Here is an 18451-nt window from a genome sequence, read left to right as displayed (position 1 = left end):
CCGATTGTTCAGTCTGACGTCACTAGCCGTGTCTGGGTCTAAACTCTGCTGCAGGTCCATATATCAAACGATCACTGTGGCATTACTGAGAGTTGAAAAACTGTCTAAAGTCTTTCATCTTTAATAAAATGATCAGCGTTCTGCTCTACCAGGTGTAACAATTGAGTTTAACATCCAGGCATCCATGAAAACGGAATTTATGACATTTAACGGAGTTAGAAGTTAGCAGGGAGTTAGCTCGCTAGCTTCTATCTAAATACAATATAGCATGTCCTGACTGCGGGGTTTTGGAAACAAATTAAAACGTACAGCTCTGTTATCACTTCCAGCATAAATGAAGACAGAAAACTAAACAGCAGTGACGTTTGTAGGGTTACTGAAGTTGAGCTACCTGGTATATAATGATGTGCTACGTGACCGCTAGCGACACAGCTATGTTAGCTTAATATAAACAAGCTAACTTTTTTTTCCACTCGATAAAAGTTAACGTGAGTGTTCTCGGTGGTCAAGAACAAATGTAATCGCATGGCAGGATGCTGTAAAAGGACCAAACTTCAGCCAGGAGAACAACTGAGATAATCCATCCACAATACGAGGTTAGTCATTCATATACTGCTGCATGGGCTGTGCTGTAGTTACATCCTAAGGTTTTAAAAACTGAGCTTAAATAAATGATTAGTGGTAATAAAAGCCGAGGGAGGTCAACAGTGATCACTGACTGTTTTAGGAGCTTTTTGAGATCAAATAGAAGAAAATACATAACATTAAACATGTTAACAACACAAAAGCCATATTAAACGCAGACTACTTTAGACCCGGAAGTAGGATTCGTCGCATCATCACTGAACAACCGGATAGCCGCTACGTTTTGTTTTTTTGTTTATTATTTCAAGTACAAATAGAAATATGCTAATTAGTGTTGTACAAATTCAAAGGATACAATGAACTGCCAGAAGGAACGCAGAAACAATATAACCATATAAAACAGAGATAATGAATGTTGACATCGAAATAGATGTTCACATGACCAAGATGCAAAATGTGTATCTGTGTTAATTTGTATCCCTGTAGTCCTCCTAAAGTATAGCGTTCCATGTCAGCTATTACTGATACTATATATTTAAATAATAACTACAATTCTTTTCCCCTTTTGACTGAATACTGACTGAATTATCTCTTTAGAAGACAGTTGACTGACACAAACACAATTTTCATTATAAAGTAAAACATGTGAAACAGAGCCACGCTGCAAACAAAACAGATCATTTTCATTGTAAACCAAGCCACAGTTGGCATGTTTCTACATCTACATCATTATGTGGGAATGACATGTTTTCAGAGCACAGTATTCAGAATGACCCCCTGACCCCAACCCTAACCCCCAAACTCTGGCTCTTGGTAATCACATTATGATTACCAAGAGGATTCAGAGTGAAAAGCAATGCATAATGTTGTCTGTGTTATAGTCTGACAATGGTGGCCTGACTTGTAATCTGTATTCAATACTCATCAGGTTATAACATGTCATCACTGACTAAAATTTAGGGAACCTTGTCCTACCCAGCAGGTCTTGATGAAATTAAGAGCCATAATGGATTTTTAGATCTTGCCTGGTATCTAAAATCTACAAAGAAATAAGACGGTTCTTCGCTAAAGAGTTTAATTCTCCACTGTGTTCACCATCCCCTTACTTACTTTCCAAGCTGTCATTTGGAGCAGATCAGGAGCGTGGTTTTATTTGTGCTATGGGAGAACGAACCAAACCCTTCTCTGTGGGTTCAGCACAACATGCAGCACCTCTCATTTCCAGCAAAAACTCAAGCCAAGATCCCAGGAAATCAACAGGTACAAACCCCCGACTGTTGACCAATCAGTTCTCTGGAAAACACCATCAACGTTCCAGGAAGAACCCATGGACACCTCGATACACAGATAGTATGAGAGTATACACAGCTTTGTAGGTTCACAGTCATCCACCTCACGGCAGTTGTAAGTGGTTGAGTTGAAGGCAAGTGCACTTTTTTTAGGTTCTTGAAGACATTTCACCTCTCATCTGAAAGGGTTCCTTAGTTCTAACAACTTATTGTAGAAATGAGATATATATATATATATATATATATTCTTTTATATACCTTTCTATAGTTAAATAATCACAGAACAGGTCACCCAATCCTTGTGCTTGACATTATTTCTAATTTACAAGTAAGCCTATTTACCACTTGTTTTTTACTTTTTTCCTTACTTACTCTCAGACTCTTTCACAGTCGCAGAGCGCCCGCTGAAAAACACTGAACTACCACTGAAACTTTCTTCCACACCATAACAAAGTATCAAAGCACCACGTACACAACTGTAACTCAAGTAAGACCTCCCTGTTTCTTAATGGCAGAGCAGTAATAACTTACTAACTTAACACAGTCAGTGTTTCTGGCCAGTTTTCCAAAAATAGACTTTGTCATAAACTGTATGAATGATAAATGTGTGTGTATGTGTGTGTATGTGTGTGCGAAAAATTAAACCATGGAGTTAAATTTGCTGGTTGGCTTTAAGAAAAACATGTTTTGGGTTAGTTTCTGAGGCTGGACATCTTCTCTGCCGGTGTACTTCCTCTCTTACGAACACTTGACTCCTGTCTGGAGCGGTTTTCACTCCTATGAGATGTTCTCCACATGATGATACTCCATAACAAATGGCTAGTCTTGTGGAGATATGGAGCTGGTGAGGTGTTCTTTTATGAGAGAGTCACTTAATCCCAGAGTAATCCCTGTATTAGATCACACTCTGATGGAGAAACAATCAGAGAAGAAGGAGGAACTGTTGGCAGGGAGACTCTTACACACACAAAGAAAATATATATAACCGGCTCCTCACAAGAGCAGTGATGCAAACATGCAGATCCAAACGTCTTCTCTTTTTCACACACACACAAATTGCAACAACAGCAGCAACACGTCATGTGACCACAATGAGACCACCACTAACACCCCCCCCCCCCCCCCTTCCCCCTTGAGATGAGTTTGTGAGTGAAGGAATGAGCAAGAGCAGGAGAACAGCCCCTCCACAGATGGAAACTAGGACACCAAACTCCTGTGTGTTTGTTTTGCGTCCTGCTGCATCTGAACGTGTTTGTGCGTGGCCATCTGCGCCAATGTGTTTGCTCCTGTCATCTTTACTCGCACACATGTGTGTGTCTATATATATGCGTTTGGATAACAGTGAATAATCCAGTGATGGAACCTTGAAGTTGGAATGCTGATTGTTTGTTTCATGAAGAAAGGAAGCATCCCCCAGGTCACTGGCAGACCTCTTCAGCACAGATTTAGGCTACGTCCACACTAGCCCGGATAGATTTGAAAACGTCGTTTTCGTCTGAAATCGCTCTGCGTCCACACTAGCGTTTTCAGTCGTTTTCACAGAATGTGCATCCACATTAAAACGGCCAAAACCGCTCACGTTCCAGTCCTGTGAGAATTAAGTATTTGAAGAAAAGCTGTCTGGAGCATGTACAAACGGATCTTAATCTTTTTTAGGGCTGTCAAAATTGAGAGCAATCAAAAGAACTGCTGTACAATGTCCTCTATCTTTGTTTAATTGGTCACATGACTGCATCACATGACTGAAACGCGTCATCATTTTAGAAAGTCTGCGTTTTCGAGTGTCCACACTGCAGCTGGACAGCTCTGTTTTGAAATGTATGCGTTTTCGAGAGCGTTTTCAAAACGCTGCGTTTTTACTTGAGGAAAACGCCGTCTCAGTGTGGACGGGAGGCCAAAACGGAGAGAAAACGATGCGTTAGTGTGGACGTAGCCTTAGGTATGTTACAAGCCTGCCACATGATCAGAAACTTGAAACATTTCAACTCTTTCACAAACATTTCACCTTCAATTATTAAAATTCCATCTGGATATGATAAGTGAAAATTCTATAAGGAGCAGATGTAAACTTTTAAACCCAACCGTAAACAGGTCTCTGGTGACCTGGTAAAAAAAGAAAGAGAGGCTACCTGAGCCAGTCAACATAGTTTAAGTCAGATTTGAGTGAACCAGGAGCTGTAATATTCTGGTCATCCTCCAGTTTATTTCCATCCAGTTTACTAAAAACATGACTCACTGTCATGTTACCCCTGCCAGCCACTATTCTACTAACATCTTCCAATGCCTGCTGCTTAACAGGTGAAACAAATAGCACATTAACATCCAGGGAGGGAAGGGGGAGGAGGGGAGGTAACCAGGAAGTAAGATCAACCAATGACAGCTTGACGTATTGCACTGGCAGCACGCGAGGGCGTCCATAAATCCTGCGGTAAGGATGAAAGACTGCCACAAAGGAGATTAGTGTCCACAGCAGCTAATGAGGCACTATATCAGCACAACCCGGCACCCGCAGCAACACATACAGACATACATTACACACATCTCCATACACGGAAAGCTCACACACTAATAAATGCACTTGCAGGCACCCGAGTATATTGTGTTTGTACTGTAACCCATGAAACAGTGGTCTCACAAGCAAGCACAGAGCATGAGAGGCTGCACGCACTAGTACAGCACAGGTTTAGATACAGGAGCCGGCTTTACCTGCACCTCGTCTCTGTCTCCAACCTAGAAATATTGGGGTTCCACTAAAGTGAGAAAATTATTAAGGACACCGTGCCTTATTGTGGCAGTTAATGTTTGACTGCACGTTGGAACACTTTGTCTCCAGTCACCAACACAGTTTCCACTCACACACTGAGTTGTAGTACTGCAGGTGAGTTTAGTGATGATGCTGTGCTTACCTTTCTTACCACTGTATAAAAAAGGTACGTTTCTAATCTAATCTCTAATCAACACCTGTTAAAGAAGGTTTGCTTACATCAGAAAATGAGTAGCCCTTTTCTTAACCCATTATCCAAACAGATTTGCGTTGGGGTCGAAGCCTTTCTCAGCCGATATTTGGCAGGAACCGCAGTGCACCCTGAACAGGCAGTCAGTCACAGAAAACCCACACAGGCACAGAAAGGACATAGTGAAGCAACAAGTTCAAACCCAGAGCCTGAGTGTGAATGGTTGTCTGTCTCTCTGTGTTAGCCCTGCGACAGACTGCCGACCTGTACCCCGCCTCTTGCCTTATGATAGCTGGGATAGGCTCCAACCCCCTGCGACCCTGATAAGGACAAGTGGACGGATGGAGGAAATAAAGTGAGAGAAAAAGACGTCCACAGTTTAAATCATAAATAATAAGACAAAAAACCTACATTATAAACTAGGACTTTAAAAAAATCTTGAGATGTACTATTCAGCCCTGTTCACTGAAAACACATTAAAGACTTGCGCTTGAGAATCTATGAAATCTGTGCTGTGAACCTATGAAAATCAACTCACCCCTCCCTGGACAGCACCTATTTGACCTCGTGCCCTCTGGTGGGAGGTACAAATGTTTCAAAAGCAGGACAGCCACGCTGAAAAACTGTTTTTTTTCCCCCTTGAGCACTAAGCCCAGTGAGTGGACCCAGTGAGCCACACTTACCATACTTTTATATTTTTGCAAATGAGACATTGGGTCTCAATGGGACTACCTGCATAAATAAAGGACCAACATTATTATGATTCAGGAATGATACTAACATGGGGATATCAGATCGTGTGCTATTTCACAAAACTAAGAATTCTACATAAAGGGGTAACCACTAACCCAAATGCTACCCCTAACCTTCAATGGGCAGGGTTCAAATGGATGTTAAAAGATTAGCCTCAAGCTACAGGATTCATGCCTACTTGCCATAACCAAAACGAAAAGCTTATGAAAGACTAACTTCTAGGCCAGCGTGCATGCTTCAGACATGCTTCAGACATGCTTCAGACAAAAATATCAACTGCTTGCCACTGCTGTTTCTTAAAATGTGTTTGATTAGCAGGAGACTAAAACTACTAAATAAACCCTAGTTCCACAACTAAATAAATCACCTACTGTAAAATCTGATGGATGGTAACAAATTAATCCTCCAAGATCTAAGACACCACTGACGCCAACCCTAAACCCCAAACTCTGGCTCTTGGTAATCACATTATGTCATATTTGTTATTTTAATAATGATTTACCAAGTCTTGGCAATCATGGAACATTGAAAACAATCATTCTAACAGAAGTGCATCAATTGTGCTTTTCTTTAAAATATAGTTAGGGTAGGGTTACAGCTTTCACCAGTGATGACTGAGACTTGAGAGAAAGTTAAAAGAATGAGTAATAAGTAATTACTCATTCCCTAACTTTACTGAACTGACGAAAGATACAGACACTAAAAGCAGCATGAACTGTCCATATATGATTTTTATATGAATAATTTTTTACATTAATTTCTATGAATAATGTGCCTTCCTCAAGTACAAGGTGTCTGTGTATGTGTGAGTGTTTGCTCTTAAGAGTGTGTGCCACACCAACCAGGAGAGAGATGGCCCCCTTAAGGCCAGTCAATGAGAGACGGACGCGGAGACGGACGCAGTTAGCAAGACTGGCGATCAATAGTAATCATGAGGCGCTGTGGCGTTTACAGCGGATGACACATCGCTCCGGCTTTTTCTACTGCACTGCACACCGACACAAAGCAGCACAGAGCCATAATTCCTTGCAAGCCTAGATCAATAGATATACATTTGCTCAAGTGTGAGGCACATACTATATTTTGAAGTATCTTGGATTTTATTTTATTTCATAGGATAAGACTAACTTTTTGCCCTAGTGGCCAGCAAATAGAAGTAGAGTTAGCTACATGCTGGCCACTTCACAAACACCGTGATGCTTCTAATAAATCAACACAAGCATGACACAAGCGTGTCTGTGAGCTCATAAACACCACCCTCAGGAAAAGATAAGTGTTACATTATCATGAGGGCAAGATAAACTGAGGTGATGAATGTACATGCTATCAGTCTTAAAGATAAGGCATTGGAGGAGGCTTGAAGGGAGGGGAAATACACTGCTGAAAAAGATTAAAGCAACACTTTAAAAAGCACATCAGATCTAAATGAAAAAAAAAAGAAAACATGCTGGATATCTATACCAACAAGGTCTGGGTCATGTGTTAGGAATGAAAGGATGCCACTTGGTTTGATGGAAATGAAAGTGATCAACCTACAGAGGGCTGAATTCAAAGACACCCTGTAAATCAACATGAGAAAAATTCACACAGCAGGTTCTCGGTAGTTTGTATGGACCGTGGATCTGTCCAGGGAAATCTCCTCCCAGATCTGGACCAGGGGAATACTGAGATCCTGGACAGTCTGAGGTAAAACCTGGTGGCTGGATGGAATAAAACATGATTTCACCGAGGTGTTCTACTGGTTCTACAGTTCCTTGATCCTCCAGGAACTCCCTGCATACTCTTGCCACATGAGTTCAGGCATTGTTGTGTGCCAGGAGGAACCAAGTCCCACTGCAATAGCGTCCAAAGATTTCATCCCGATACCTTAATAGATATGACTGCCCAGAACATCACTGACCCACTACCAAAGTGACCATACTGAAGTTATAGACAGTATAACATTCTCCATGAGTTCTCCAGACCCACAGGGCGCAGGTGGAGGCCTGCTGGAGGTCATGTTGTAGCGCTGGCAGTGTGCATTCTGTTCCTCCTTGCATAAAGGAGCAGATACCGGTCCTGATGATGGGTTTCCGCAGCCCTGTCCAGCTCTCCGAGAGTAGAATCTTCACCACATTCTTGAGACTGTGCTGTGAGACACAGCAAACCTTATGGCAATGGTACGTATTGATATGCCATCCTGGAGGAGCTGAACTACCTCTTCAGCCTCTGTAGGTCCAGGTATCATGATCCCTAGCCAAATACAAAACTAATGAAAAACAGTCAGAAATGACGAGGAGGGAGATTGGGGGTTGTCTCATTGTTGCACCTGTTGTATATTTCAGTAATACTAAAGCAGCTGACCCTAACCTTAAGCAATCAGAAACAATTAATGTTAATGGTCATTAACTTCATAATAATTTATAATAATTTAACTCCTAAATGTATTATTAGGAAAAAGGAAGATGTAATGTCTGCATTTTCTCGATTTGCCTTTAGAGTTCTGAAAGTTTTGTATTTCTAAAAATTAACAGCATCTATAGTCTGTAAACATCCCTGCCAGTAATTCTGAATGAGAACTGGTCTAAAAACAGCAATCTACCAGCACCGAGCTGAGTTACAGTCACATAAAACCCACCCCCCCCAACAGAAATACAGCCCTGGACATTACAATGAAAGCAAAGAGAGGGAAAAGAGGTGTTTGTGTATTTGTGCATGTGTGACGGTGAAGTAACACAAACAGCTCTTCTGTAGTTCCCCATGAGAGGAAGAATCAAGACTTCAAAAATGGCCCTCTCTGTGAGAAACACTTGGCTTCAGTACAACAACACGCACTCATCTCTCCACTAGAGCACAGGTATCACTGCAGATAATGAGCACTGAATATCATTAGCACAACACGCTAGCCTGCGTGCACCACACGCTTCACATCCCTGTGCCTATTAAAACTTTATTTATCGTTGTATCCATCCATCTACCACACTTCATAACACAACGAATTAAGCAGACACATGTGAGAATGACAGGGAAAAATATAGTGACTATTAGTGTTTTTTTCAGTTTCCTGCTTTATATTACTTTGGACTGTTTAATGAAAAAAGTGTTCTTTTTTTTAACAATGACTTATTGAAAGTGTTCATTTTTAAAAGCATTAGTATTTTTGGTTGCTGTTATGAAACACCAACAACTTTGTGCGGTAAGCGCTGCCAGTTCAAACATGATTGTAGCCAATGTAATACAAAAATGGCAAAGTGGTGTTAAAGCTGTTACGAGAGGAGAATTAAGAGTTGTAAAGAAAAAATGATACAAAAACATCCTGAGTGATAGGGCTGTTCAATATAACGATATATATCGGATGACGATATGAAAACGTCTATCATTTCATTTTACGCTATCATTTGTTCCGTGGTGTCGCAAAATAAACTGTTTACGGAAATATTTTTTATCAATTTGATGGTCACTGTAGTGTTAATTTCTTAAAGTTCTCTCTTTCTCTTATTTTTAATATAGCCACACTACGGAAGGACAAGTGCCTGTTTTTATGCGTTGTCATTAGCAACAACGAAGGTAAAACCATTGCGTGCTCCACTGTCCGCTTATTTACACATAAACCTTTCACAATAAAGCTGAAGATCCTGTTGAGAGTTTTCAAAATAAACTGAATCACGTGAAAGAGTAAGCAGAGTGTGCACGGATGAGAAGCAAAAAAGAGGTGCTAAAAAATAGACCCTAGATTCAAACATTAGAGCGGGCTTTTCCCCGGAGCACACCATGTAATAAATACCCACAAAGAAAATGTCTAAAAATGTATAGTTTCATGCATCGGTCAAAACACTTGACTTCAGGTACACGACCAGCTAAAAAAAAAAAAAAGACTTCACGCAAATCAAGTTGCCCGAGATTCAGAGAATTTTCAGAAAATGTAAAATTTTGTGATGTATATCGTTGTTGAGACGATAAATGTCTTATGTCAGAATATTAGATTCTGGTCATATTGCTGAGTGGTTATGGAAACAAAAATTATATTCTATATTTTAATGTCCTTCCGTTGGCTGCGCCTTCATCACACCATATACCTAGCATCTTCTTCTGTCACGCTAACGTCCTCCTTCACTACACCCATGAACGTCTCTGTGTTCTTCCTCTTTTCCTTCTGCCTGACAGCTCCATATTCAACATCCTAGCAATTCCAAATTTGAAGGAGCGCAAAACATAAAAGTTAAAGATTGTTGTATGCTAGCTAGCTTAATGATTGCAAAATCAATTGGGTATGATTTTAACAGCAAATAAGCAAATGCTGTAGTTAAACAATGGAAAAATGTCAAACTGTTTTAGAAAGGCTGATAAAATCTATGCAGAAATACAATGAGTTGTGTTTACTAACGAAAACCCTGTTACTAGACCTGAATACCAAATAATGGTGAAAAAAATAAATTATAGAAACTAAAAAAGTGAGAAAGTATTTAAAAAAAACACATTAAAACTTTTTAAATGTATGCCAGTTAAAATCTAAGATGGCAGACTTGCATTCATGCCTGTTATACTTGTTGACTTGTCCACTGCCTGGGGTGCATGCGCAGTTGGTGCATTGTAAAATCTCTACAGCTCAGTTTGCACAATCACAAAAAATTGGCAAGCATGCAGATGTCCAAATGGACCCTCATGCTCACCGTGTGAAGACGAGGTTTATGCGTGGAATCACAGACACTTAAACTGTAATTGAGGTCTTTGTGTTCCCACGAACTGCACTGGGCTGGTGAGGTCATTGTGAGGACACGTCCTGGTCCAAAGAAACTGCAAAATTCAACTAACATGAAAGATCTAGTTCATTCTAAACTACACCCTATAGCGTAGTTCTGATTGACTAAACTGATGGACTGGGAAGGTCATCAGTCATCCAGATCATTGTAGTCTAAGGAGCTTGGAAAGAAAAGTGTCTGGACTTCTTTAAGTTTCTTGAAGACGTTTTACCTCTCACCTGAGAAGCTTCTTCAGCTTCTTGAGTTCTAAGGTCAAATCGTGGAGAGTCCCAGATTTTTAAGCCCTATGGGAGTGTCCCCCAAGAGGGTCATGTACCCCCTATTGATCCTCTGCCTAATCACACGAGCCAAGGTGCGAAAATGGGTGTGGGTCCCAATCAGCCAAGGTATCGAATGAACAATTTTCTGTTTGACCAAAATTCCACAAGGGTAAGGACAAGGAAACATTCTGCCACCTACATCTTCAGGAAACCATCATGACAACAACTAGCACTTCATCATGTGATTTGCCAACAACTAATACTGCTTCTGCCCCTGAGAGCGGCCGTCATGAGCCCTCACGAGCCTGCCACTCCTGCTGGGGGGGCATTTCATATAAAACTGTATTACATCCATGGCATGAAAGATTAATAATAACAATGACAACGGTACAAAATGCATTATATAATAATATGCACTGCCAATTGTCACCTTTGCTCTCTTATAGTTTTTTCAGATTTTTTGTCATTATCTTGAATTGCTAACCAGTCATTGTTTTCTGTGAACTGAAATAAATTCAAGTGTGTGCGACTTCATAGACCAAACATGACCCTGTTTAGAAACACTATTAAAAACATTTATAGTATACTACATAATACATATCATTATATCACTCACAGCAAGAATTATACTTGCCAGTGCTTCAATTTAACTTTGAGTGTTATATTTGAGTGGAGTGGACAAAGCAGGGAGTAACTTTTGGTTCACTGTGCCAGCCAAAATTAAAGTAATTAAATGAATCCATGTCAAGAGTAATTCAAACCTGGTCTAGTATCCGGCTACATAAGGCCTCCATTCAGCCAAAACTTTCCTCTTTAGAGCCAGTGCCTCGCGTACCAAGCTTTAGCAGGGAGTGGGACCACTATGTACAGCACACCAAAGCACTGATGGACACTCGTGGCAATCCAGCCCAGCCAATAAAGATCAAAGTGCTGGTTTGGCAGCTGCCCTAAGGACAGTCAGCCAAGGCCAAGAAAAATTCTAAACCCACACACAACTACACAAGTAGGGGAAGATGTTAAAGGCATCTCTGCCAGGTACGCCTGTCATGCAGTATCATGTTGAACAACCAGGCTTAATGACAATGAGGAAGTTTACAGTAGGGACCAATGCACCGAAACACTCGTGGGTCAGTAATCCCAACATACAAGCCACATATGACAGCCAGTAAGGTGTTAATTAAGCTAGGCTGCACGTTTTGATATGCTTGCCCCATTTCAGCATGTACAAAAGTTAGTTGTGGGTTCTTTGGGTCAGTTTTAGTGTCCAACAGGTCAACATTTGCAAAAACTGGGCAATTAAAGCTAGATTTAGAAACGTGGTTGCCCGACAGCTTAGGAGACAACACCAAAGGGTTAACAGACAAACATAAATCAGATACAGTTTTTGCTTTTTGAAGACGCAGTCTCTGAAATTATTGTAAATCAGTACTATAGCTAGATAGCTAGTGAATATATGCTGAATATGTTGACAGGTGTTCCCAAAAAAGACAAATCCTGCTTTAAAAAGACACCATAAGCTAGCTACAAAGCAAACATGTCACAATCAACAAATGAGAGATGACCAAGGATAGGTAAACAACAACAGACACACCAGCTATTAATACGTAAACACAATATCCATTTCTTGCAAGAATTAGGATTTTGTTAACTACTTGTGAAGATGCTTCCAGTTAACTACTAAATCCCTTTCTAAAAAGATGTATAATAACTAAGCTCTGTCCCACACTGACAATATTACACATCTTAAATGTCAAGATGATGAGTATGTTTCTTTTCTGGGCCTTGTAATCTCCCTATGTTTGCCTAGGACTGCTGCCACTTCCTCCCACATGTTTTCATTTGCAAATCTAAAGTTGTCCATACAGTGTATTGGTCTGTGTGCATCATCTACCTCTGAGGTGGCAGCGTGCATCTGACTGCAAGAATATCATCAAAGCAGATGAGTGTTTTGTTTTAGTCTCGTTATCATGCCATAAATTAAATTGTAATTGTGCTGTATTTATAAGGTAATATTTTCACAATAGAACTAATAGACGCGTGAAGACAGAAGACAGGGTCTGTTTTATGTACATGTATTTTCTTAAAGGTTTTGGTCAGAGTTATGTGCTCCAGAAAAGAGAGAAGAAAAGATGCATCACTCACCACTTTGTCCTCCTGCAGCCCAGTCAGCCATCCATGTATAATGAAAAGAAAGACAGAAAGAATGTGAACAAAAAAATGGTATCTGAAAGCATGGCAATGATCCTACTGTGCAAGCCTGCAAGTCACAAACACTGTCATACGCAGATATTTCAGTTTCCAATAATATTCCCATCACTGAAGATGAATGAAAATGCATTGCCCTTTAAAATTCCTCATTTACATCCACCACAAACACAAATACCTAACAGTTGCTGGCCTACAACAGCACATGACAAGATTCGTGCATGGTTATAGCCTCCCTAAATTAAAACGGAATGTTTCTGATTTATGAAAATGAGGTTAAAGCAAAACTATAAACCAACTTCAAGCTGAAAGAAGAATACAAAAATCTATCCGCTCTATCCTCAGTTCACAAATATGAACATAATCTATTTCATTGTTTAAAAGCATATAGAGCTAAAGCAGACAGCTTAGCTTGCCATAGGAAAGCTCTTTACTCTGTCCAAAGGCCTACCTACCAGCTCATTTCGAGTTCACTAGATAGTAACAATAACAATATAGTAATGTAACAGCTTCTTCTCAACCTAAAATGAATCTTTAAGCCACTGAGGCAACCCAAGTGATTAACAGACTACAGACTGTCCACAAACATTAGCAACAAGTAGTAGCAATCTCTGGTCACAGCTGACTCCATCTAAAATCAAAACTGTGCTGTTTGTGTACAGATTAAACCAACACTTAGTTTAATATTGAGTTTTAGAGGTAGGCATATACTTAAATTAGCGTTAGGCTAAGTGTGATCAATCTACAACCTTTAAACAAACCTAAGCTAATCCGCTAATGAATCTGGCTCTAGAGAAAGAGACATGATAAAAGACACAAGGCTCCGATTCTGCAACAGAAACTATAACAGTTAAAGCAGAACTTTATTTTAAAACCCTGTCCTGGGTTTCGGTGATGACTATCTTTGGTGAACTTGAGCTGTGTGCTGTCAAAATGTGTATTTTTTAATTGTTCTCCAAAGTTTTGGCAATCACTGAATGAAAAATAATCATCAATTCTGTGTCTCCAAAAGATGTAGATTTAGAAAGACACAGATTTGTATCTTAATGGGCACTGAACAACTGAATATTACTAATTTTTCTGTTTGACTGTCTCGTTAAGGAAACTGAAAAAGATTTGCTTCTGTATAAATGATTGTATTCCTTTAGTTATTTGAGTGAATGTCCAGTGGTGGTAAAACTCAAGCCGGTATTCTTGAGTAATTTCATGTCTTCCCTGAGTCGTAACGCATGTTTTCTGTTCACACTGAGCAAAGTTAACAAAGTATAATTAAACAGAAAGTCAAACAAACATTAATAAACAGTGTTGTGAGTCTGCTTGTGTGTATGTGTGCGTACCTGTCAATGTACCTTTCAAAAAGTTTCCACTAAATGTAACGCCCCACCCCCCACCCCCCTGCTGAACTCTCCCCACGTTAGCCACTAACTAATTAGGATGTACTTTTGAGCATTTGTGTGTTTGCGTGTGTGAGGTCATTAAATGCCACAGCGACAATTCAGGGGAGGGGATGTGGGGATTGGGGGGTAAGACGGGATGTCACTTATTTCAGAGGAAGACTTGCCTCCCAGCATCACCACACACGCACATACACCCCACTGTGTGTGTATAGGGCACCTCCGGACCCCTGGCAGAGCGAGACAGAGTGAGAGACACCCCCCTCTCCCATCCACTGCTCAGTCTAATGCCCAATTAACCTTTACCAGGTCTCTCACACACACACACACATGGTAACACACACAGAGCTCAGATACAGTACATTTCGAGAGCACATACAGTACGACCCACGGCTCATCAGCTCCATCTGAGTTCCAACACCTGAGGCCTGATGTGATGTTCAGTGCGTGCTTTTATCACCAGCTGCTTGTAGGAAGTATACTGAGTGTAGATTTAATTTCAATTACTTATTCGTGTTTACAACATTACCATAATTTAGAAAAAAAAACATATTGCATCAAATAAGGCTTGAATCTTGAGGATAACAGCATAAACTCAGCAGGAAAGCGAACATGCGTAGGTTGGGCACAAACAGCATCAGTCCATCTAAAATCAAACATTCCTGCTGCTCAACCGTCTCAAATTTCCTAGCAATCATTATACATGTCCAAACTTTGGGTCGTTCAGTTTTAATGCAAATCAGAGATGGCTGAGCAGAAACTATTGTAAAAATGTGATGATTTGAGATTTTAGTGACCCAGGTCTTTAATGAAATGTATGCACATATTTAAATAACTTATTTTCTGACTTGTGATTAGAGCGCCATCTGGAATCTCCGGTATTTTGTTCCTGCTGAACAAGACGACATGCTGATTTTTGCTTTAGTGGCACAACTTGTCGTACTTGCTCAATCCAGCAAATACAACAAGTCGATTCATGCTGGAGTCATTTTTGCAACTAAGAAATTTATGTTAAAAAGTATTGCGCGTGCTTTATTTTACATTAAACTATATGCCAATCAGAAATGGTCACTGACTGTCTTTTTCAATATTCGTATTAAGGTGTGCTCAAATATGGGATTTTGCAGGACTGCTGGAGTTTTATTTTTTCATATTATTAGTAGCCAATACTTTTGGGGAATCTGTCCCAAATGACAGATTGTGGTTCATTTTGATGTTGAGAAAGATCAGTGAAAATGTCAGGCTTTTATCTTTGAAATATTCCTGTTCTAACGTTGCCATGTCTGAAAAAAAGGCTCGAAAGTGGGTCAGTGGACGCCTAGGAATAAAACTCTGCATATCTCTTAGTTCAGTATAGTGTACACACAAATTTAATAAAAGGAAAATACTTCTGTGTTTATATATATATTAGGGCTGCCACAAACGATTATTCTGATAGTCGACTAGTCACCGATTATTTTTGCGATTAGTCGACTAATCAGATCATCACCCATTGGACGTAAAACCTACAAGCTGTAGGTTGCACCAGCAGCATCTGCTCTTATCTAACTATCATTAGCTTACAGCTTTAAGTGTTTAAGGTGCTAACTAAAAATAAAGACAAGATGGTAGTTTATTAAATTTTAATTAAACTTGCAGATTGTTTCGGTGAAGTTTAATAAACTCCTTGCTATCTAAAATATAACAGGACACCGGAGTAAATTCTGGAGCATCTCACACTTCTGATAATCAGCTGTCTGTTTGACGTTTATTCAGCTGTGTAAAAACTATAACTTTAATCTCAGCCAAACCGATTTACTCAGGAACAAATAAAATACTAAAAAAAAAAGCCAAACAATAACATTTTAAAGTTATCTACGTGACGGCCGGGAGTCCGGTGTTCTCACGGCTCTAGTTAGCCTTGCCCCCAGTTAGCTATCGAGCTAGCGGGTAACAGACGTCTCCGAAAACGTCGGAGCGCTTTTGAAAATATGTGGTGTCTTGATAAACTGAGCCGATATTTGAGGTTTACACAGCTACATTCTCGCCTGAAAATATGTTAAACGTTTATTTTGTGACCCAGAAAGAATAATAAGAGTAATATTAAAACTAACTAGCTGCCGCCATTGTTGGAAACTGAGCCGGGCGCTATGAATTCTGGGACAGAGCTTCTTCTTCTTCGGGGTTTAACGGCAGCTGGCATCCTTGTACATGCAGTGCTGCCATCTTCTGTTTCAGTCCGTTATTACACTCTTAAATCCTGCTACTTATTCCTGCGTCTTTTGGGATCTTACAAAGCTTCAAACGACGCGTCGACTATTAAATCAGTCGTCGACGATTTTGATAGTCGACGTAATCGTGACTAGTCGACTAATCGTGGCAGCCCTAATATACATTACTGTGTTTTTTACATTAACCTATTTAATTCTGTATTATTGTATCTGTATACTGTTCATTTTACTAACGTATAAAGCAGTTTGGGTTGTAGGATTGTGATCATGTTCTTTTTTACAATACAGAAAAGAATGCATATTGAAAATATACAAATTAAAGAGCGTGTACATCACTCGATATTATACTTGTGATACTTTTTAATATCCAAACTCTTCAAATGTGACAGTGCCGTATTTCTTCCAGACAGCTGCAGCTCTGTCCGGGAACTGATGCATATTGCTGTTTAGGAGAATGAGTTTCAATTCAACCTTTAATAACGATCAAAGTATTATCTTTTGTCCTCTATTCTTTTTGCCCTTCACACTGAAACGTGTGGAGGATACTGCATCACACTTTTGTGAGGGCAGGTTTAATATTTGCTATATTGCTGTGTGCTACTTCACAAGGATAAAAATATGTGTTTTTGTGCTGAGAAAGTGTAGCCTTCCCTCACCGTGTTGGATCGCAGGGACACACGCCCCCCACAGCGAGCGCAGAACTTGGTCTGGCAGTACGAGCACGGGTTCCCACAGCCATCTGCGAACTTGGTCTTGTGGCAGATGCCACAGGTCGGCGCGTCGTCGCGGTGAACGGCCGAGCCTGCCGCTGCCGTGGCCTGTCGGATCACAGTCTCTCTGTAGCTGGATAACTGCTGCTGGATACCTCTGCAAAAATAAAATCAAACAGAAGCATGAAGACTTCTGCATTTTTGAAAGGAGGCCACGTTATAAGTTACCATCTCAGGATACATTTCAAAAACGAAATGTGCTAATACACTTGAAGGAAAGGATGTGTCAAATGTCACCCAAGCTCTCTTGAATTTCACTGGTGTTTTTTTCACTTCAGTCCAAGCGTATTTTACTCCTTACTGTGTCGTAATCGAGCTCTTTACCGTTTTAGTTTGTGAGGACATGTTTTACTTTCTATTTCACCATCCTCAGCAACAATGCGCGTCTCTGTAATGCTAAACACAGCAATGGTTTGAGCTGTGGATTTATGTGTCACCAATGCTACAATTTACTAATTAGAACAAGAGTATAACTTTTTTTAATGCTAGCATCCACAGCGTCATTATGAAGGTTAATTTATTAAATGTGCACTCATCCCACTCTGTGGACTGGGAGGTAAAGTACAAGTTTGCGGTTCTACCCACATTAAAAACCAAGAAAGAGTCCAGCATGCATATTTTAACCTAAACCGTTAGCTTTTCATAAACTTAACCAAGAAGATTTGTTTTATAAACCTAAGTAAAAAAGAACTGCTTTGCAGCAACACCACTGCCTTAAACTGTAGTTTCTCTAACAACCACTTGAGGCTGGTTAATCTAACTGGCTAATACTCAAAGTATAACACTGCCTCTGCTGGTTTAGTCCTCATGCAGAAGAGCATCCTGCTGCCAGGTGTTCCCCAGGTCAGGGACACAAATGCACCCAGCCATCCATGTGAAGAAAAAAAAAATGATTGATCACTTTCTTCCATTGCTCTATTGTCCAGGTCTCATGTGCACATTGTTATTGCTTTTGGACAGGGGTCAGCATGGCCACCCTGACTGGTCTGCAACTCTGCTGCCCCATGCACAACAAACTGTGATGTTCTGTGTATTCTGACACCTTTCTACCAGAACCAGCCGTAACTTTTTCTATAATTTGAGCTACAGTAGCTCGTCTGTTGGAGCGGACCTCACAGCCGGCCTTCACTCCCCATGTGCATCAGTGAGCCTTGGCTTTCATGACCCTGTTAATGGTTCACCCCTGTTCTGACCACTGCAGACTGGGAACATCCCACAAGAGCTGGAGATTTGGAGATGCCCAAAGCTGGCCCAGTCATCTGGCCATCACAGTTTGAACCTTGTTAAACTCA

At 40.4% G+C, this 18451-nt stretch overlaps 1 protein-coding gene across 3 annotated transcripts in view; it reads right to left on the bottom strand.

Moving 5' to 3' along the window:
* The window catches only part of rims1a (regulating synaptic membrane exocytosis 1a), a 114563-nt gene that overhangs the window by 62650 nt on the left and 33462 nt on the right, over window positions 1-18451 (bottom strand). For all 3 annotated transcript variants that reach the window (XM_085368938.1, XM_085368937.1, XM_085368939.1), the window contains exons 3-4: window positions 17046-17256; window positions 12723-12734 (exon numbers count right to left, since the gene is read on the bottom strand). In XM_085368938.1, the coding sequence (XP_085225064.1) occupies window positions 12723-12734; window positions 17046-17256 (223 nt within the window). The remainder of the gene's footprint in view (window positions 1-12722; window positions 12735-17045; window positions 17257-18451) is intronic.

This window comes from Diplotaxodon limnothrissa, linkage group LG13 (assembly GCF_057381915.1).
Source record: "Diplotaxodon limnothrissa isolate DT_005_m linkage group LG13, D_limnothrissa_male_GT1.1, whole genome shotgun sequence".
NCBI classification, from domain to species: Eukaryota; Metazoa; Chordata; class Actinopteri; order Cichliformes; family Cichlidae; genus Diplotaxodon; species Diplotaxodon limnothrissa.
The sequence above is the reverse complement of the archived record's forward strand: the minus strand, read 5'-3'. Positions and strand labels throughout refer to the sequence as shown.